Here is a 22862-nt window from a genome sequence, read left to right on the forward strand (position 1 = left end):
ATGAAAGAACCTGTGCTAGTAGCCCTCCTGTGTGCTGGTGTTATTGGCCTTACATGGCCACAGTAGCAGCAAGTAGCATTGTTGTTACTCTAGTGTATGTCCCCTTCTCTAACTCTGATGCTACAACCATCCTGGTTGCCACCATCTACACCAAAGTCATTATATCCACCATCTCCACCTCCATAACTGCCTCTGCTGCCGCCACCACCATCATAACTACCTCTTCCACCAAGTTTCTACCATGGTCAAAGTTTCCTTCACCACCTCCAAAGTTTCCTCTTTGACCCATAAAATTGCCTGAGCCACCTCCATGACCTCTTTGTGAGTCAGCAGCCCGCATTTCTTGCTCCAAAAGGGCCTTTTTCACTTCACAGTTATTCCCATTAATAGTATGATATTTCTGAACAACAATTTTGTCATACGTATCATGATCTAGTTAACAAAAGCAAATCTTTCTTCTTTCCACCCTGTCAATCTTCCATAACTTTCATGGTCAAAGTAGTCTCTTAAATTATATTCTTCTGTATCTTCTTTAATGCCACCAACAAAAATCTCTGCATGGTTAGACGTGCACCAGGTTTCACAGAATCCTCTCTAGAAATAGCTCTCTTTGATTTCACCATCAGCCTTAAGGCTGAGCACACCTCACTGCATTGGTCTCTTTTACATAAGAATAAGTCAGAAAGCTAAAGCTTCTGGAACATTTTGTTTGGAGATGTCTCATCACCACACCATCTGTGAAAATGTCCCGTTTTTCAAAGTGTTCTCTTAAACTATCATCCATAGTTTCATACTCAAGCCATCACAACCGCTCTTTTCTTTGGATCCTTTGGATTCCTTTGTTTCATGACTGTTTTACCTCCACTTTGAGACCAGACTCATTACCTCTAACTCAGGTTCAAGTGATTGCTACTGCCCTCTAGAACTTCACTGGCTGTTCCCCACCCCCAGCCCCTCATTCCTGGAATGATTTCCTTCCTTATCTCCAATTCCTAGCTTATCCAGCTTCTTTTAAGTCTCATCTAGTCCCCTTTCCCTCTCCTGCTGCTCGAGGAGCCGGGCCACCACTGTGAATGACACTGTAACCATCAGAACCAGGAAGTTCATGACAAACAGACTTCTTCAGCGTAAACAGATGGTTATAGATGTCCTTCATCCTGGAAAGGCCACAGTGCCCAAGACTGAAATTCGAGAAAAACTGGCCAAGATGTACAAGACAACTCCAAACATCATTTTTGTCTTTGGATTCAGAATCTGTTTTGGTGGTGGCAAAACAACAGGCTTTGGCATGATTTATCATTCCCTTGATTATGCAAAGAAAAATGAACCAAAGCACAGACTTACAAGACATGGCCTGTATGAGAAGAAAAAGACATCAGGAAAGCAGCGAAAGGAACGTAGAACAGAATGAAGAAAGTCAGGGGTACAGCAGAGGCAAATGTTGGTGCTGGAAAAAAGGATTAAAAGGCACTATGGATGATGTTTCTCCGCGAAGATAATTTTTCCTCAGAGCATAAATAAACTATGCAAAAACTTCAAAAAAAAAAGTCTCATCTAGTCCTACTTTCTGCAAGAACCCTTTCCCAATCCTCCTTAATTTTAGTACCTTCCTTTTGAGATTACCATCCTAATCTATTGTTTAAATTAATCTATTGTTTAAACATAGTCTTTTGCAGGTTGTCTCCCCAACCAGACTGTGAACTGCTTGAGATCAAGGACTATTTTGTAAAGCTTTTCTTTGCATCTCCAATGTTTAGCACTTAGCCCTGTGCCGGGCACATAGTAGATGCTTAATAAATGCTAACTAACTGACTGAATTTCTGACCCAGAAGTCATAGGGAGCCACGGAAATGTACTAAGCAGAGAAATGACATCTTTAGGCTTTTGCTTTAGAATTATCAGTCTGGCGGCTATGGATTAGAGAAAGAATTTTGAGGCAAGGCAACTGATTAGGAAAAATATTGCAATAGTCCTGTGAAGAGGTGAACTAGGGTGGTGGCTACATGAGTGGAGAGGAGATGAGGTGCAAGAGGCATTGTAGACACAGACTCAGCAAGACTTGGCAACTGGTCAGAGGTGAGAAAATGAGGCTGGGTGAAGAGTTGAGGATGATTCCAAGGTTGGGAACCTATATGACTAAAATGATGATGGATCCCTCAACAGAAATATAAAAGTTGGGAAGAGTGGTGGCTTGGAGCACTAGGTTGGCACTGGGGCAGTAGGTTTGGGTGGCTAGCAACACTTTTTGTGGTAGCAAAGAACTAGAAACAGCCTGGGTGCCCATCAAGAGAGAAATGATTAAACAAACTGTGCTATGTGAAAATAAAGGAATTTTATTGTACTGTAAGAAATGACTAACAAAAGAAATTCAAAAGAAGCAGTAACAATTTATATGAATTGGAACAGAGCAAAAAGACCAAAACAAAAAACTCCAAACAAGCAACAGAATTACCTATAGTAATATAAACCAAAAGAAAGCCAAAAGGAGGCCAAACTCTGGGTAATTGTCAAAACTAATGTTCTTCTTGGAAAACAGATAGTGATCATAGCACCCTCCTCTCTTCAAAGGGCTGCCAGGACAGAAAGTCAAATGTTTATGAGTCACAGTCGCTGAGGCCTTTGTTTTTACTGGACTGCTTTCTTTGTTAAAAGGAAGGGTTTAGCTCAGGCAGTGGAGAAGAGGGGTCCAGAAGTGAGTGTGATGAAAAACAAAAATATAGATGGCACTTATTTTTTCAATGAGATAATGTCTATGGAGCACATCATCAGCTGAGAAGAGCTATGTCTGTATTAGCTGCCTCTACAGGAAGCATTTAGGATCACAAGGGGGTGGGGGTGGGGGTTAGAAATGGGCTCGGCTTCATTATTTGGCCCAAGTATTGCATGATACTGGATATTCTGAGTGAATGTTGTCACCTTATGTGATAATGGAATATCAGAACTGGCTGGGGCAGGGGGGAGGGGGCAGCCCTTAGAACACAGAATGTCAGAGCTGGGAGGGCCCTTAGAACACAGAATATCAGGGCTGGAAAGAGTCCTTAGAACACAGAATGTCAGAGCTGGGAGGGCCCTTAGAACATAGACCATGATTGAGGACTTAGAACAGATTGTCAGTGTTGAGAACATAGAATACAAGAATGTCAAAGAGAGACCTTGGAGTATGAAATGTCAGCACTGGGAGGGGTCTGAGGGATCCAGAGGAGACTGTGGAATATTGATTTTCAAAACTGGAAGATACCTTAAAGGCTCCTCAGGCCAATAGTTTACAATTGCAAAGACTGAGTCCTAGAAAGACAAAATAACTTCCCCACTGAGGGTCACATAGTGAGTTCATAGCCAAGCCAGGATGAGCACCCAGATCTACTGACTCCCAGCCTACCATTGTTCTCCCTACAACATAAATAATCTGTAAGTTTTCTGCTTGACTCCCTGGGAGATACTACTACTAATAATAATAAAAGCAAATGAGTGAATGAATGGATGAATGAATGAATGAATGGATGGATGAATGAATGAATGAGTGATAATACTGGTAAAGGATGATGGTGAATCTCCCTTTCTATAGGGATTTAAAATTTGCTGTTTACTTGCCTCATATCAGCCCCAAAAGGTAGGTAGTAGAAGAGTTATTGTCCCCATTTTATGCATAAGAAAGCTGAGGCTGAGAGAAGAGGGTAAGTGGTTTGCCCTAGGTGGCATAGATGAGTAGTTTTGGAGCCAAGACTCAAACCTAGGGCTCCTCATCCTGAATCCAGATACTTTTCCACTTATTTGGTCTCACTTCTTTGGGACTACATCAGCTAGGTGGCACTGTGGATAGAACACTGGGTCTGGTATCAGAAGACCAGAGTTCAAACCCAACCTCTGATACTTACCAGCTGTGTGAGCCTGGGCAAGTCACTTCACCCTGTTTGCCTCAGTTTTCTCATCTGTCAAATGAGCTGGAGAAGGAAATGGCAAACCATTCCAATATCTCTGCCAAGAAAACCCCAGATGGGGTCACAAAGAGTCAGACACGACTGAAACTACTGAACAAGACTAAGGAAGAATGGAGCTAGAAGTGTCACTGATTCAACAATTCAGCAGAAGTTTTAACATCTCTTAAGTGCCAAGCACTGTGCCGGGTGACAGGGACATCAAAGCAAAACAAAAGCATAAGAAGGTTGTGTTTCTGACAGCAGGAGGAAGGATAAAACTTACATAAAAATAAGTATTCTCTAAGAGGAATGCAGGAAAATATGAGTGCTACCAAGTGGGGAAATCAAGGCTGGATTCCTGGTAGAGGAGGCAGGTTTGTGAGAGATGGAGACAAGGGGGGAGTGAACTTCCTGCCCTGGGAGCAGCTCGTGTGAATACAGAGGTCAAGGATGGAATATCAAGTCTGGGGAACAGTCAGCAGCCTAATTTGATTAGGATGTTAAATAGTATAAAATAAGGCTGGACTGGTCAGTAGAATCTCAATTTTGGAAGGCCTTAAATGTGAAGATGAAGAGTTTGTATTTTCTCCTATAAGCAATGGGGAGTCACTGAGACTCTAGAGCAAGGGAATAGCCCAGCCAGGCCCATTCCTTAGGAAGGTCATTTTGGTAGCCATGATGATGACCAGTGCCCCAGTCCCAGCATCTGTTTGTGCTATGCAACAAGAGAAAATGTGAGACCAATCTAAATGTACCTAACACAGTCTCTGGCATATAGTAGGTGCTTAATAAATGTTTATTGACTGACTGACAAATGAAATTCCCAGCAGAAGCATGGAAACTCCTTGAAGGGAGGGATTTTGTTGGGAGTGTTTTTTTGTCTTTGTATCTTTAGCCTCTGAATAAAAGTTGAATGAGGTGACAATACATAGCTTTGTCATATTCCTTTTCCAATCTTAAGCCAATCAGTTGTTCACCTTATTTATTTAACTCATATACAGAATGTGTCATGTGAAATGCGAGGTTGGACCAATCAAAAGCTGGAATTAAGCTTGCCGGGAGGAATGTCAACTATCTCAGATGCAGACAATACTAGTCTCATGGCAGAAAGTGAAGAAGGATGAACAAGCTTCTTGGTGAGGGTCAAAGAGGAGAGTGCAAAAGCTGGCTTGAAGCTTGAAATTAAAAAACAAAAACAAACAACTGAGATCTTAACAACTGGTCCCATCCTGTCCTGGCAAGTAGAGGGAGAACCAGAAGCAGTGTCAGATTTTAGATTCTTGGACTCAACGATCACTGCAGATGCCGACTGCAGCCATGAAATTAAAAGTTGCTCCTTGGAAGAAAAGCTCTGGCAAATGTGGACAGTGACTAAAAAGCAGAGACATCACCTCGCCGACAAAGGTCAGTATAGTCAAAGCTGTGGTTTTTCCAGTAGCAGTGTACAGCTATGAGAGTTGGATTATAAGAAAAACTGAGCACCGCAGAATCAGCACTTTTGAACCGTGGTGCTGGAGAAGACTTTAGACAGCAAGGAGAGCGAATCAGTCAATACTTAAGTAAATTCAGACTATTCATTGGAAGGACAAATACTGATGCTGAAGCTTAAATACTCTGGCCACATTATGAGAAGATGGGACTCATTGGAAAAGACCCTGATAGGGAGAAGAGTGGAGGCAAAAGGAAAAGAGGATGACAGGGGATGAGATGGATGATAGTGTCGTGGAAACAATAAACATGAACTTAGATAAAGTTTGAGAGAAAGTGGAGGATAAAAAGGCCTGGTGTGTGATGGTCCATGGAGTCATGAAGAGTCAGACATGGCTGAACAACTGAATTACTGAACAACGACGTCTTTAGCGTAGTACTCCAACATTCAGATCTGCCACTTCTAGGATGCCAACATTTGTATTCATAATAACAGCTAATAGTCATAGAAGCGCTTTCCCAGTGTGCAGGGGGCTTTCTATATGCGATCTCATTCGCTTCTCACAGTGACCCTGCAAAGAAGGTATTAGAATTATTACTGCCGTTTACAGATAATAACAGCTAGCATTTATACAGCGCTTTAAAGTTCACAGTTCATTTTACATACGTCATCTCATTTCTTCCTGGGAGGTAGGTGCGCTTATTAACCTATTTACAGATGAAGAAACTGAGACCAAGAGAGGTTATATGATTTTTTCCCCAGGGCCGTACAGCTAATACACATCTAGGGCAAAATTTAAATTCAGGTCTCCTGACTCTAAATTCAGAAGCCTATCCACCGTGCCACCCAGATACACCATCATAGGTGCCTGGTAATTGTCTATTGAATGGGACTGAATTGAAAATTGGCCTTTTTTTCCCCCCAAAGAGTCATGATCATTTCTCAGCCAACCCCCTAACTGACAAACTGCTTTCCTCGGTAGTATATGGATATGAGCAAAACCCTCAGCAGCCTAATGAACATCAAGGATATGTCGGGACACGTGTCCATGAAATACCTTTCCCAGAAGGAGCGGGAAAACGTCAACCAGCTTCGGCAGAGGGACCTAGACCTGGTGTTTGAAAAGATCAGCCAGCTCAAGAACCGGCTGGAACGGAAGGAGGAGCTTCTGAAAGAATACGAAAGAGATAACGAGGCGCTCAGGTACCCTGAAAGTTTCTTACAAACTTCCTCAGAGTTGTGTCCCTTATCTTGGGGAAACACACACACACACACACATACACACACACATACACACACTCACATACACACATTCACATACACTCGCATACACACACACGCACTCACACATACACACACTCACATACATTTGCATACATACACACATACACACACTCGCAAAAACACATACACACACATACACACACTCACATACACTTGCATACACACACAAAAACACATACATACACACACATACACACACTCACATACACTCGCATACACACACACACGCACGCACGCACACATACACACACTCACATGCATTCGCATACATACACACATACACACACTCACAAAAACACATACACACACATACACACACACACACACACACACACACATAAGAATACGGGCAATCGGGCAGTCTAGGTGCTGGGTAGGGATAAGAAGATCACTTGCAAATGCTGAATGAATGCGGTGAGCTGGATATTAATTCCACTGTCTTTTGTGGTGTCAATTTGGATCTCATCTGTCCCTGAGGTGGGCATCTCCTCCATTGCCTAGCCACATCCTGTATCTCTCCTTGATCTATGCCCTACCTTAAATATCCCATTTGAAAGACTGTTGTAAGGGACTTGAAAACAGGCACTATCTCACTTCATCTTTGTCCCCTCACACACCAACCCCACCTGTCATAATCCCTAGCACACAGTAGGTACTTATTAAATGTGATCTGACAAAGTAGGGGTTCTTAACCTTTTTTTGGATCATGGATCCCTCTGGCAGTCTGGTGAAGCCTATGGACCCCTTCTCTAGATAACATTTTAAAATAATTAAAGGAAATGCTAAATTTCAGTTAGAGATTACTGGAAAAAAAAAAGTGTATTTTTCCTCCATCCAAGTTTACAAACTTCCTTAAATCTCTCCAAGCAACCACCAAAAGGACCTTAGGTTAAGAATACCTGTGATAAAGATCTAATTAACAAGCTAGAAGACCCATTCTGCCCCTTTAAATAAATTAGGAAGACAGGTACAACTCAAGAGTGGCCATCATTTACCAGCTCACCTCCTTTTTTAATCAGTCAATAGGCATTTATTAAGCTCCTACTATGTGCCAAATTAGTTTTCTGCACCACTTCTCATGCATAAGTCATACCTTGCGGTCTACTTATACCCACCATGCATGAGCATCATCTTCTGTTCTCAACTCCCCAAAGACAGTTGGCCTCCTGGATAGACTTGAGGGCTCTTAGAAGAAAAGGCCAAAATTATCTTCAAAAGAAGGTTGAATGCAAAGTTCAGCACCACAAAGTTTAACCCAAACTGTGAGCCTAGGTAGCCCAGCTCATCTCGGTGGATCATAGGGTGGAAGAACTCAAAGCTCGAGACACTTGTCAGAACTCACAGGGAGGACCGTTGAATAGAGAACAGTGGACTTGATGGAGGAACCTCCAAATATTAAGAGCTGAAAAGGACCATAGAATCCAGACTATGAAAGCTGGGAGGGACCTCAAGGTATAGAATATCAGAGCTGGGAGGAGAGCTCATAATGGAAAGTGGCAGAACTGGGACATACTTCAGAACTTAGAATGTTAGTGGTGGGAGGAAATTTCAGACATAGAATAGCAGAATAGAAAGGAGCCCTAGAGTAGAAAATGACAGAACTGGGAGGGACCTGGGAATAAAAATGTCTGAACCTAGGATTTCACTGGGGAGGGGAACTCCAGGGCGCAGATCAGTCATTCATCTGTAATTCATAGTCTCTGTTGCCTGGGGCCCTGAGACATTAGGTGACTCATCCCGAGATCATAGTATCATCATCTAGGGAGAGAAGGGACCCTGGAGTCCAACCTCCTCTCTTTATATATGAGGAAACTAAAGCCAAGAGAAGTCACTTGTCAAAAGTCATAGATGTTATAGGTAATAATCATAATAATGTTTATATAAAGCTTACTATGTGTCAGGCACTGTACTAAGCATTTTACAATTATTATCACATTTGGTCCTCGCAAAAAACCTAGGAGGTAGGTATGATTATTATCTCCATTTTACAGATGGGAAAACTGAGGCATATAGCGGTTAAGTAACTTGCTCAGGGTCATATAGCTAGTAACTGTCTGAGGCTGGATTTGAAAATTTAGGTCTTCCTGATTGCAGGCCCGAAGCTCTATCTGCCGTACTAACTAGCAACCCCTTCATAACAGCTAGTTAATAGCAAGGATTTAAACTCAGGTCTTCTGGTTTTAATTCCAGTGGTTTTACACACTGTCTCCCCTTCTGCCTCCACATGTCTAATCCTCATCAGAGGTAGGACTCAAACGCTAGGTTTCCAGACTTCAAGGTCAACCCTCGATCTTTAGCTAAGTGGCTAGAGCACCGATCTTGGAGTCAGGAAGACCTGAGTTCAAATCCAACCTCAGATACTTAGTAGTTGTGTGACCCCAGACAAGTCACTTAACCTCTCTGTGCCTCAGTTTCCTCATCTGTAAAATGAGGTTAATCCATTAACAGTACCTACCTCTCCTGGGGTTTTTGTGAGGACCAAATGAGAAAATAATTGTAAAGCACTTAGCACAGTGCCTAGCACGTAGTGGGCACTCTCTAAAGGCTTATTCCCTTCCACTCTGCCTCGTTAGAGGATCAGATCCTGAGCCAGTTTGTGGAATTTTGTTGTTCCTGCCATAGCCCCCTGTTCATTATGAAACCACAGGCCTTGTGCCACAAGCCAGGAGGTCTTCCTGGGAGGAAACTGGGGACATAATGACTACAGGAGGGGAGAAGAAAGAGACCTTGTTTCTCTCTTTGGCCAGGCAGAGTAAGGTGCCCATCCAGTTGTACGAGGCACAGCTGGGTAAACTAGAAGATGAAATCTACAAGGAGGCAGAAGAGAAAGCTCTGCTGAAGGAAGCCCTTGAGAGGACTGAGCAGCAGCTCAGCCTGGAGAGGAAGCTGAACCGCTCCATCAAGCAGCAGAAGGTCAGTGGCAAGTACCTCTAACATACTTAGAAAGAGTCAGAAAACCTGGGTTCAAATCCCGCCTCTGACACTTATGACCCAGTGACCATAAACAAATCCTATGACCTTTGTGCTATAAAATGATGAGCTTGTACTAGAGGGCCTCCAAAGTAACTTCCAGCTCTACCCACGATCCTCTGACTTGGGATCAAATCTTGGCTCTCCTACCTTTGAGGTCCTGGCCCAGACCCTTCCCCAGTTGGGACCTTTGTCTCCTCCTCTGTCAAATGAAATTAGTGGATGGAAGTTGATGCCTCAAGTCCTCATAGTTTTAAGCCTTATGTACTGTGTGACTTTGGGCAAGGTACCCCCCCCACTCCCCATTCATCACTGAGCCTCAGTTCCATCATCTATAAATTGAGGCTTTGGGGCTGGGTGTTTCCTTCCAGCTCTGATGTTATCTGAACCTGAGAAATAAAACCTCTAAGTGTATGTGTTCAGTGACCCTCCCTATGCTGCTCTAGGGAGCTTAAGAACCAGGTTCAGGGACACTAAGAGATGTTTGCCCCACAGTGAGGCTCATTCTCTGCCTTAGGGAGTGTAGAGAAATGTCCAAAAGCTGCTCCTCCCTACCCTACTGCCACCTCCTGCCTTTTCCAGATTGCTCAGTCATGTATAAATTCCCAGCTTTATTTCAGCCTTATCAGGAGATAGTTTCCTGAAGGTGGGCAGACAGTTCTGTCATTTAGATCAGGGATTCTTCACCTAAGGTCCATAGATAGAATTAAAAATGATCACAAACTTGGATGGGGAAGAAATACATTGTTATTTTTGTTCGCCTCTAACTGAAATTTAGTATGAATGGAGGCACAATTCTTACCTAGCCTTTAATCACTAAAAGGGTGTTGCCTCAGACAGACTGAGACCTGGGAAAGATCCTAGCTTAAAAAGGCCCACTGCCTCTAGGGACATTGCCAGTCCTCATGACCTATGTCTTGCCACTGGACTCCAATGATTCCAGAGGAGCAAGTAAGGCTGGTGACTTTGCACAGCCCTGCTTCACTTAAATCCAAGTCACTTGCAAGTCAAGACGTCACCCTCCTGATGTCATTGGTCCTCTTCTAGAATGAAGGACAAACAACATGTGGAGCCAACAACCCACAACTGTATGACCAGGCCCTGGGACTGTGTCACCAGTAAAAATCATAGCTATATCATACTCTACAGTTGTTGTGGATAAACATATCATTGACGCTCATTACTGCTTCCAAATTACTGTAATTATTAGGCCTGCCGTGAGATCTCACTTGATCAAAGTCTTCCTGGCTATAGATTGTAATTGAAATGATCGGTTTCCTTTATAAGCCTATGAATTTCATTCTATACATTTAAAAGCATGATTCTGAACTTCACCAGACACTGCCAGAGGGCTCCAGGACACAAACGAGGTGGAAAAACCAGCTCCAGATTGATTCAATCGCTCAACAAGCATTTATTAAACACCTGCTTTGCACCAAAGTTAAAGAGACAAAGATAAAAATTACATAGTCCTTGCCCTTGGAGGACTAAACATTAGAGATGAGATGTACTACGTAGGTATGTATCAGATAGCTACATGCTGACTCGGGGGAAAGACACTAGCATCCCAGGGGCTCAGGAGATGCCCCGTTCAGAAAGTGGTCCATGAACTGAACCTTGAAACAAAATAGGGGCTGTGGGAGATGGAGGTAAAAAAGGAGTACATCTCAGGGACACACGGGGAGCATCTTATACAAAAGCACGGTGTCAGGAGATGGAGTGGCTTAATAGGAGATAGTCCGGCTGGCCTACAGTGTGTATGGAGGGACATCAAATGCAATGAGTCAGGAAAGGTAGGTAGAGGCCAGGTAGTGAAGAATGTTAAATGTCAGAGTTATTTCTATTCGATCTTAGGAGGAATAGGAAGCCATTGGAATTTACTGAGGAGAGTAGTGCCATAGAAATGAAAGTGCTGGAGAATTAATCAATATGCATTCATTAAGGTTATGTGGAATGCTCTGATATAATTTAACAAGTTGGCATTTCTCCCCTATCAATTAATATTAATTAATTATTAATTAGTCAATTAATATCAACAGCTTTTATAAATGGGTTTTGATTGAGAAGGTAGGATAATGACTAGGGCACAACAGCACCTCCCCAAAAAAGCCTGAGACAGACCCTCCCATGAGAGCACACAGAATGTTAGAGCTGGGATTGTCCAAACTGGTTATGTTGGCGGTGGGAAGGACCTTAGGAAGGAAAGAAGAAAAGAAGCATTTATTTAGTGTTTACTATGTGTCAGGCCCTGTGCTAAATGCTTTACAAATATCTCATTTGATCCTTACAAAAACCCAGGGGGACGGTCCCAATTTTACAGTTGGGGAAAATGAGGCAAACTAGGGTTAAGTGCTTTTCCCAGAGTCACTCAGCTATAAGTGCCTGAGGCTAGATTTGAACTCAAGTCTCCAGGGTGGACCCAAAACAAGACCTGGGAGGGATCTGAGCATTGCTTCCCCAGGAACATCTCTAAGGTCAGCCTGACCTCTAGAATAAGCTTTTGGGTTAATCAGTTTGTAGCCATATCAAGCTAGGTTCAAACAATATTGATAAATAAGGTTTTTAATATAACAGAATATTTCCCTGCACTCGGCTTCCCTTTCCTTCTTATCTGATAGCCACCCTGAACAAAAGTGACTACCAAAGTATCTAAGTGTTGCTTCATTGTTCACTTCTGTGAATTCAGAATGATCTTCTCCTGATGCTATAGCAGAGGCTGGGGTGGTGTCTGATCTGTCTAAAGAAGCCACGGTGTGGGATGGTGGATAGAAAGCTGCCCTTAGAACCAGGAACACTTGGGTTCAAATCCCACCCATGACACCTACCAGTCTGGGCTGGTAGTACTAATGCACTCACACCAGCCGATGTCTGATCTGTATTGGTGGAGGGAGTGTCCACATTGGGAGTTCCTTATACGACTGAAATTACAGAACCAATAAATGATGATGATGATGATGATGGTGATGGTGATGGTGATGATGGTGATGGTGATGGTGATAGTCATTATGATGATGATGATGGTGATGGTGATGATGGTGACGACGGTGATGATGATGATGATGTGTTGATGATGATGGTGATGGTGATGATGATGATGATGGTGATGGTGATGGTGATGATGATGGTGGTGATGGTGATGATGGTGATGGTGATGGTGATGATGATGGTGATAGTCATGATGATGATGATGATGATGGTGATAGTGATGGTGATGATGATGGTGATGGTGATGATGGTGATGGTGATGATGATGATGGTGATAGTCATTATGATGATGATGATGATGGTGATGGTGATGATGGTGATGGTGATGATGATGATGGTGATAGTCATTATGATGATGATGATGATGGTGATGGTGATGTGGTGATGATTATGATGGTGATGATGGTGATAGTCATGATGATGGTGATGATGATGGTGATGGTGATGATGGTGATGATGGGGATGATGATGATGATGTGGTGATGATGATGACGGTGATGATGATGGTGATGTTGATGATGGTGATGTTGATGATGGTGATGGTGGTGGTGGTGATGAGGAGGAGGAGGAGGAGGATGCATCAAAAGGAATAACAGGAGATCCCAAATTTTGGTACAAAAGCCCAGAGTACCCAGAGGCATGCTGGAGCCAGCTCTTACCTGCTGGGAACCAGTTGTTAAGTTTTCATTGTGAGCATTTACACTTCAGGGCTTGATTTACTGTTTTATTGATTATGTAGACAGCTATAACTGATGGAGACAATGGGAGCAGAACAGATTAACCTTAAAGGTGTGTCCTGCATTTTCAGAAAGCCAACTGTTAAACATTTGCCAGCACACCTCTGTCTCCATCTCACCTTTGGGGAGGCCTCTAGGGGAAAGCATGTGTCCTTAGGTAGATCAACATAAGATGGAGTTGAGATGGTGGCTCTAAATGGGCAGATGGTTGAGCCTGGTGACCACCAGGGCAAACCCCTTCTCCTCTTTGCATCCCAGAGTGTCCCAAGAAGTTCATAGATATGTTGAGGGCAGGCACAGATTGGAAAACACTGATCCAACTCTTGTTTTCACCCAGGAACGGTTAGAGGAACAGGAGCAGAGGGGCCCAAAGGAAATAATCCCTTTCACCTGTGTCCCGAAAGAGAGACATGAACGGGTAAGGCAAATCAGAATGTATCAGATGGATTCTAGATCCTAAAGACCAGCATCACACCTTTCAGGCTATTAGTTACACCAAGGTAAAAATCCAGTCTGCCCTCCTGAATAAAAGGAGGAAGGGGGAGAGGAAGACCCTCCTGGGGGGTCAAGGTGAAAAGCAGTCCATAGGATCATAGATTTAGAGCTTGAAGGTACCTTAGAAGTCACAGGGCCTCAGTGCTCTCATTTTATATCTGAGGAAACTGAGGCATAAAGAGGCTAAGTGACCAGGGTCATAGAACTAGTGTCTAAGGCAGAATTTGAACTCAGATCTTCCTGACTCCAAGTTCAGTACTCTATATCCACTATGCCACCTGAATTCAAATCAACTCCACACTTACTGAGCACCTACTTTATAGAAGGAACTAACCTCCCAGGAAGCAAATACAAAGTGTTGTTCACTTATTTCAGTTGTATCTGACTCTTCGTGACCCTTTTGGGGGGTTTCTTGGCAAAGATTCTGGAGTGGTTTGCCATTTCCTTTTCCAACTCACTTTACAGATGAGGAAACTGAGGCAAACAGGGTTAAGTGACTTATCCAGGGTCACACAGCTACTAAGTGTCTGAGGCCACATTTGAACTCAGGTCTTCCTGACTCCAGACTCAGCACTCTATCCACTGTGACACCTAGCAAGTAATACAAACTAGATTCAAGAGGAAACAGCAGAAAATAAAAGAAAGATTCAGGAAAGGTCTCATGGACTAGGAGGCACCCAAACTTAGCTTGAAGGAAACTGAATGGAAAGACCACAAGCCCAGAAATGAATAAAAGGATAAAATAGGTCAGAGGTTGGCTTTTGGTTGGAAATGGCAATATTATATGTATTATTGCTGTTTTTGTTGTTGCTGCTGCTGCCTTTGTTATTTCTACAGTGGTTTACAAAGCTTTTCCCACACAATAGCCCTGAAAGGCAGGTGGTACCACTATAATTGTGCCCATTTTGCAGATGAGAACACTGAGTCCCAGGGAGGTGCCCAATCTAACTTTGGAACTAGCACTTATATATATATATATACATTTTGACAGACTAGCATCTGATATATTATAAAGTACTTGGGACTTTTTTTTTTGCTTTTGTATTTTATCCTTTCTCCCTGTCCCCAACATTAATAAATGTGTATTGAACCTAGGATAATTGACTCTAAATCCAATAGATGTTTGCTTCTCCCAGAAGTTAGAGGGAATAGAAGTTATAGCCGTAGAATGAGAAGGGTTGCTGAGGACAGAAGGGCAGCAGCTCTGAACCTTAGCCACCTTTGGCCCCAGAACAAACAAAGATGCTGGTTCTAAATCTCCTTCATCAGGGTGAGGCAGAGCTAGGCTGGGGGATCTGTGAGAACTTCCTCTTCTTCCTGTGTGGCCCTTAGTCAGCAAGTCATTACAAAAGAAGACTACCTGGCATGGAAAGGGTCAGCCATTACCCCTTCAACATGGCTGCTTGTAATACAACTCCTACTCAGACCCAGTCAAAGGTAGAAGTTAGAGCTAGAAGAATCCCATTGTCCCTTTGCTTTCATATCTAGTAGTTTCCCCAAATAAAAGGATTGTTTCTCCCCAAAAGATTCATTCCAAAAGCAATTTTAAAAACTCAGCATTCTGGAGTGGCAATAAAAGACAGGAAGTTACAATGGAAAAATCGCTGGCTGTGAATTCAGAAGCCCAGGGTTCAAAACCCGCTTTGGATGCTTAGACCTGTGTGGCCTTAAGTAAATCATTTAACCACTCTAAGCCTCCAGTTCTTCATAGACTCTGAGACCCTTCCAATTCCAGATCTATGAGTCCAGGATGTGAACATGCTTTCAGAAATAATCAAGCACATGCCTCCTGATGCTAGTAGAATTGGGGCACAAACCCAGTTTCAGAACAACTGTTTCTTTTGAACCACAAACCAATTTCACTAGTATGAGATGGAGGAGATGACAGTTCATCTGAAAAGATCCAGGGGTCTAGATGGATTGCAAGCACAATATGAGGGCAACACCAGAATATGAAACTATGAAGGCCTTTGAGATCTTAGGAGACTTTAAGGAAGGCATGGCTTCCTTGAATAGGGATGTGATCTTCCCACTGTCTTCTACCCAGGTCAGAACATTTCTGGAGTATTGTATTGAGAGCTAAAGATTTAGAAACAACATCGCTAATGAGAGAATGGCCAAAGGAAAGCAACAAGGAAATGAAGCCATAAAATGGATCGGTGAAGGAATTGGACGTATCTATTGGGAGAAAGCAAAGCCTTAGGGGAGATAATGAAAGTGGTCTTCATGTATTTGAAGCATTTTTTTCAGGTGGAAGAGAGATTGAACAAGTTCTGTTTGGCCCCTGAGGGCAGGACTAGGAGCAGTGCTGGAGATTTAGGTTTAGTATAAGGGGGAAAACTTCCTAATAATTAGAGCTGTCCAAAAATATGATAAGCTGCTTCTAGAGGTAATGAGCTCCTCATCACTGGAGGCCTTTGGGCACAGGCTGAGTGACTCCTTCTCGGGTAAGAGGCAGCAGAAAGAGCCCTGAATTTAGAGTTAAGGTCCCTGATCTCATCTCTGCCACTTAGTACAGGCACTACTTTGGGTAAGGCTCTGAGACTCAGTTTCCTCCTCTGAAGTGAGGCAGTTGGATGTAATGGCAAGCAAAGTGGGACTTTTCACTGTTTTTTCTTTTGGATTGCTTCTCAGCACTAAGGCAATCAAGTACCTTTGATTGAATCAAGAGTCTTTGATGACCTGCTTAAGTCACAAGAAAGCCTAAATCACATGAGTTTGAGTCATGTGGTTGTAATGCCCTCTGACCCTGAAGAAGCATATATATGCTAGGAGGTTACCATTTTGCTTTGGGGACTCACTCATTGGAAAAGCATTCGTGTGATTTGGCCAAACGAGATTCTGTGTAGCCATTAAGGACCCCTCTGGCTTTGAAAACCCAGATGTTGTTGCTTCTCTCTCTGGTAACTATGTATGTATTGCTATGGTCAGACAGAAGTCTGTCTGTTGATTTGTGTTATTTTCTCTGTTTGTAATTTCTGTTTGTATTTGCTCTGAAGGTCAGGTGGCTGACTTTCTACCCTGAACTAAGTGAATGATATAAGTATGTTTAATTAAAAGTAAGATTGTTAACCCCTTAAAGTGCTTTCCTCTAGAAAAGCAGATCAAAGAACCTGTGCTAGCAGCTGGTGTTATTGGCCTTACAGGAGCTGCAAGTAACATTGTTGTTACATTGGACTAAAGGGCCTCTAAGGTATCATCCTATGTGTGTGACAGAAGGAATCCTTTTCCACGTATGAGTTAGAGGGCCACTGAGGGACTTAGATCTAGCTCTGAGGTTCCAGGCTTGAAAAATACTGCTGGTCTTCTTAGTACAACTCTTCTCCTTCCCCTCTCCCCTGCCTCCAAAAAAAGAAAAAGGAAAAAGATGGTTATCTGAGACAAAAGGAACATAATTTGATGATGCCTAAGTAAGCCTATCAGGGGTGGGGAATCTTCAGCCTCAAGGCCACATGTGGCCCTCTAGGTCCTCAAATGCAGGTCTTTGAAGTCAAAGGGTCACACTTGAGGACCTAGAGGGCCATATGTGGCTTCAAGGCTGCAGGTTCCTCACCCCTGCCCTAGTTTCTTCACTAGAAACTGTCAGAAGTAGCCCTCAGCTAAGCTCAGACTCTGCTAAAACTCTCTTCCATGTTGTTTTTTGTTTGTTGTGCGGTGTGTGTGTGTGTGTGTGTGTGTGTGTGTGTGTGTTCCTGGAAGACACTTTCTTTCCCATGACCCAAGTCCCATGGACTGTCTAATTAGACTTGATAGGAGGGGAAACACTTCCTGACAAGGAGAGCTGTCCAAGAGGGGAATGGGCTGCCCAGATGGAAAGGAGGGAGGGGCTCCCCACTCCCCACTCCCCACTCTGTCAAGAGAGAGCTGGGGATGCCTTGTCAGGGCTCTTGTAGAGAGGATTCTTACTGATGTATGGGTTGGATTCAATGGCATCTGAGATCCCTTGCCCCTTGGAAATTTGGTGAAATTATTTCTACCCAGCAGCTGCGGGACCCAGAGAACACTCTCCAGGTAGCTGGCAACCCCAGGTGAGAGCAGCAGAGATCCAATAAAAATGTGTAGCAAAAACAGACAGGATCCTCCAAAATGAAGTTTTTTTAAAAATGTTTTCATTTTATTTTTCAATGTCATTATTTTTTCCTCCCTCCCCACCCTTGCCCTCCAAATCTTTTTTTTAAATTTTATTTTATTTTTAATTTATGGAATAAAAACAAGCAATTCTCCACAACACAGTATAATTTTTAAAAAATATGGTTGCACGTGAAACTGCAAATCTACTATATACAACTGCTATTCCTTTTAAATACACAACAAAGTTAACATGTAAATTTCTTTTGTTCCTTTTGCTCTCCTCCCACCCTACCACAGAGATGGCTACCATTTGACACAAATAGATTATATGTGTGTGTATGTATGTATATAATGTATGTATCTATGTATGTGTGTATATATGTATGTATACATATATATAAAGCTGTATTTATTATTTCCATCAGCCTCTGAATCTTAAAAAAAGAAAAAGTCAATAAAACCCTTGTGATGATGCCAGTCAAGCAAACAGGAGTCCCCCCATTGGCCACTTCTACTGCTTCACACAGCCATCAAAAGAACCATTTCCTTTTAGGGACCTTAGGTCAGTGAAACAAGAACTTGCTTTGCAACCAGAGCAAATATCCGGGCCATTGGGAAAGCACCCAAAGGGAATATTTGCTTAAACAAAAGTCTCGTTTAGTCCGAATGCAGCCACTGATTTGGAGGAGTCCTGGTGAAGCTTCCCTGCATGCACTGGCCCTCTGGCCAATCCCCCGTGGCCATGGCCTCCTCTGGAACTTAGCCTCTGGGCACCTCCAAACCAGGAGCCTAGAAACCACTTGCTACAGACAAGGCTGTGCTGGCCAGCAATATGGGCTGTTACCCAAGCAGACTCTGCAATGGCCCCTTCTGGGAAGGCAGGCAGAGACTCAGTAAGCAAGCATGAGGAAGACGAGGAAGGTGGCAGGGGGAGGGGAGAGGAGTTGGAGAAGGAGGGCCTGAGGGCACCTGCACTGTCTGTGCTTTTAGGGTATCCTGCTGCTTGGGTCTGAGCAGATGGGCACCGCCCAAGGACAGCTACTCCGACTCCCTGCTGGCTCCTCCCAGCCCGGAGCTGCCTCTTGCCATGAAGAGGCCCTGCAAGAGAACTTCCAGCCAACCCATTGAGGAATCTTTCTCAGACCTGTATTCACTTTCAGAGAATGTCAGATCTGAGAAGAACCTTGTAGCATAGAGTATGAAAGCTAAAATGGGCCTTAGAACAGAAAGACAGAACCAGAAGGGGCCTTAGAACATCGAATGTCAGAGCTGGGGAGGGCCCTTAGAACACAACCGTGTCAGACCTGATAGGAATCTTTGAATATAGAATGTCAAAGCTAAAAATGGGCCTTAGAACAGAATGTCAGAACCAGAAAGGGGCCTTAGAACCCAGAATGTTAGAGCTGGGAGGTGGCCTTAAAACAAAACGTTTTGCATTCAAACACAGAACACAGAAGGTCAGAGCTGAGAGGGAGCTTAGAATTGTTGTGGTCCATGAAAGAAAAAGACCAAAGTGACAAGAGATTTTTTAAAAAACTTGCAATGCTTGGAGGATGCACAGAAATATGTCTGAATACAAACTCAACTAGATTTTCCTATACATTTATTTTATATAGATAAAAATTAACCCAAAAAAAAAAAGAAATGGTCGTTCTATTCTAATTGACTACTATTGACAAGGTATTTGTGATGAGACATTTTTACTAATTGGGATACAGAAATGTCCTAAAAGTAAATACATTGTCATCATCAGAAGCTTCTGTTTTGAAAAGACAGTGATATGTGGTAAGAATTAAAATGGGATAGAGATAAAATATAGTATAATTAAACTATGAAATTAATCATTAATAAGCAATTAACTATGAATGAGAAACAGGGTATAGGCCCATCTCCCCCCAGGCAGGCATTGATGTTGCGTTTTCCTCTCCTCCTGTGACTTTTTAAAACCAAAATGAGTCACTTTGGTTCATAGCAGAACTCCATTTCAGAACACAGGATGTCAGAGCTGGAAGGGCCCTCAGAACACAGAAATGTCCAGGGTTAGGAGGGTCCTTAGAACATAGAATGTCAGAGCTGGGAGGGCCTCTTAGACCACAGAATGTCAGAGCTGGGAGGGCATTAGAACCAGGTGTCAGAGCTGGAAGGGCCCTTAGAACACAAATGTCAGAGTTAGGAGTGTCCTTAGAACATAGAATGTTGAGCTGGGAGGGCCCTTAGAACACAGGATGTTAGAGCTGGGAGGGCCCTAGAACACAGAATGTCAGAGTGGGAGGGCCCTTAGAACACAAGATTTGTGTTCAAATGCCCTGTAATGAACCTTCTTTAGAAAGATTTTAAGGAGAATATATCTGAGTGATCAGAGCCTCCAGCTTCAGCTTCGACAAGGTGGCCAAGTGGCCATTCCAGATATGGAAAGGGCCTGGTTCAGCCCTGCCTCTGACACCAGTGGACTGGGTGACCAGTGGGCATTTCATGTCTCAGTGGTATCAAACTCATTAAAAAACCAGGGCCAATAAAAGATACATCAGGGTCCCTGCTGGTCACATATGATCTTAGAAAAACCACATGTTACCATCATCTATGTTTTATTGTATGTTTATTTATTTTGTTAAATATTTTCCCAATTCCCTTTCAACCTGGTTTTGGCTGCACTCAGAACTCGTGTCTGACTTTTCACTACTCTCAGACTAGAAGCTGCAGCAAAGTATCCACCTGCATTAACAGAGAGGACTTCCTCATCCAGGGATTCCCTTCACTGCTAATTTTTTTTTGAAGTATTTCAGTCCCTAGGTCCAGCAGGTAAGTGAGAGCAACAGCTGAGTTTGACTGGTGTTCTTTCTGTTTTCAGAAGCCAGTATATGCGAATTGTGAGAAGCAAGTTACTGAGGTCACCTGTCTGGTGAGTTAGAGACTGTAATCACAGTGAGGAAAAGGAGGGGTACATCCCTGCCAACCCAAAGGCTGTTTTGTGGGATGGCAGAGACCAGAGTGAGGCGCCCAGATTTCCTAGAGGCATTTCCCAAGAAAGGCTTTCTAACAGTTACTTACTACTCAGGGCTCCCAACCACAAATATAGCATGGGGAAAAACCACTTGACAGATCATCTAATCCAATCACTTCATTTTGCCGTTTTGGAAACAGAGACCCAGAGAGTGAGGCCACGTAGATAGTAAGAAGGGCAGAAATTTGAAATCAGGTCCTTGGCTTCCACACCAGTGCTTTCTCCACTGTACCAGGCTGCCTTTCTTTGAGAGAATCAAAGAACACCGGAGGTGGAAGGAGACCTACAAAGTTATGGAGTCACTGCCCTCTCCTCATCCCAGGCTTCCTTTTACAAAAAGAGGAAACCAAAAGTGATTTTGTACAACAACAATCATTAATAATCCATACTATTAATTAATATATAATTAATTGTATTGATAATTAATCATAAATCTGGAGCTGGAAGGCACCTTAGAGGCCATCGAGTCCAATACTGTCATTTTACTGATGGGGGAAACTGAGGCTCGTGGTGGTGAAGTGACTTTCCCAGGGTCTCACAGCTGCCCACTCCCTGCCCTGTGTCTAAGGGCAGGATCCTGAGTTAAAATCTTTCAGATTCCAAGACTGAGAATATGGAGGAGAAAGGAATAACCTACCATGTGCCAGGCGCTGTGCTAAATGCTATACAAATTGTATCTCATTTCTAATGCCATGGATAGCTAAATGTTGCAGTGCACAGAGCACCAGGCCTGGAGTCCAGGAAGACTCCTCTTCCTGAGTTTAAATCCAGTCTCAGACACTTCCTAGCTATGTGACCCCTGAAGCAAGTCACTTAACCCTGCTTACCTCCATTTCCCATCTGTTAAATGAGCTGGAGAAGGAAATGGCAAGCCACTGCAGTATCTTTGCTAAGAAAACCCCAAATAGAGTCACGAAGAATTGGACATAACTGACCAACAGCAATGCCATCAACATTACATCATGCCTGAGTTTGGGAGAAATTACCTGGTCCAGTTCTCATTCTTACAGATGAAGAAGCTGAGACCCAGAAAAAAATGATTTGCCCAAGGTCTATAGGCCTCTAAAGGCTCAAAATGGCATTTGAGAAACAAAAAATTCTATCCCCAAAGGCCCTTTCAAAGTTGCTAGGACTTAAAGTAGGAAGAGCCTTCTTAGCCAAAAACATCATTGCAATGAGGTGTGATCGTGGAGAGGCAGGCTCTTGGCTGAGGGCCCTTCCCTAGTCTTTATACCCCTTTGCAAGTGTGATGTGATCCATCCATCCATCCATACACACATGTGAGAGACAGAGGCAGATGGAAACTGGCAGGCTGCTTTAGGTTTGGATTGAGACCAAATGGTGATGGAGCATTATGCAACAGCTGAAGACTGATGTACTTTAGAAAGATTGGCCCCAGGAAGCTGCTCTGGCCAGGCCAGGTAAGAGAGGGAGATTCCTGGAACATCAGGATCTCACCATGCTCGGCAAAAATGGGCACATGCACATCATGGCCTCACAGAGGGCCTGAAAGTTAGAGGGGAGGCAGTGTGGTGTGATGGAAAGAGCCTCAGGACCTGGCTCCAAATCCTGATCCTGCCATGGACTAGCTGCCTCACCTTGGGCTAAGTCATTTCTCTCTAGGTCCTCACTTTCCTCAATTATAAAATAAAGAAGTTGGATTTGATCCCAAGAATTTTTGTTCCCTGAGTCCCTTTCAACAACCACAACAAAAATGTACTGTGATCCCCTGGGGCAATTTAATTTATGGTATTTTGCTTAGATTTATTCATTAAGTGTTTACAGTAACTACAATGACAACTCTTGGCCCTAAAAGCTCCAAATTAAAATTTACATTGCATAATTGTAATTATAAAATGTTATTTACCTATAATTACAGAAAACACATGTATAGTGCTTCAAACATGCACATACTTGTTGTCACAGAGGAAAAAAAAAATTGTGACAGAATTGCACAATTATTACTGCTTAAG

At 43.1% G+C, this 22862-nt stretch overlaps 2 protein-coding genes and 1 pseudogene across 2 annotated transcripts in view; 2 read left to right on the forward strand and 1 right to left on the reverse strand.

Moving 5' to 3' along the window:
* Positions 1-22862, forward strand: part of FHAD1 (forkhead associated phosphopeptide binding domain 1) — a 189718-nt gene that overhangs the window by 158229 nt on the left and 8627 nt on the right. The window contains 5 exon segments of the mRNA XM_036745951.1: positions 6329-6549; positions 9378-9543; positions 13660-13740; positions 17394-17398; positions 20740-20782. Coding sequence (XP_036601846.1) covers positions 6329-6549; positions 9378-9543; positions 13660-13740; positions 17394-17398; positions 20740-20782 — 516 coding nt within the window.
* Positions 90-882, reverse strand: LOC118839820 (annotated as a pseudogene).
* On the forward strand, positions 1077-1411 carry LOC118838610 (40S ribosomal protein S24-like). Its single transcript, XM_036745952.1, has one exon. It carries the CDS (start codon positions 1106-1108, stop codon positions 1409-1411), a length of 306 nt encoding a protein of 101 aa, XP_036601847.1. The 5' UTR covers positions 1077-1105.

Source organism: Trichosurus vulpecula, chromosome 2 (genome assembly GCF_011100635.1).
Source record: "Trichosurus vulpecula isolate mTriVul1 chromosome 2, mTriVul1.pri, whole genome shotgun sequence".
In the NCBI taxonomy this organism is placed as follows: domain Eukaryota; kingdom Metazoa; phylum Chordata; class Mammalia; order Diprotodontia; family Phalangeridae; genus Trichosurus; species Trichosurus vulpecula.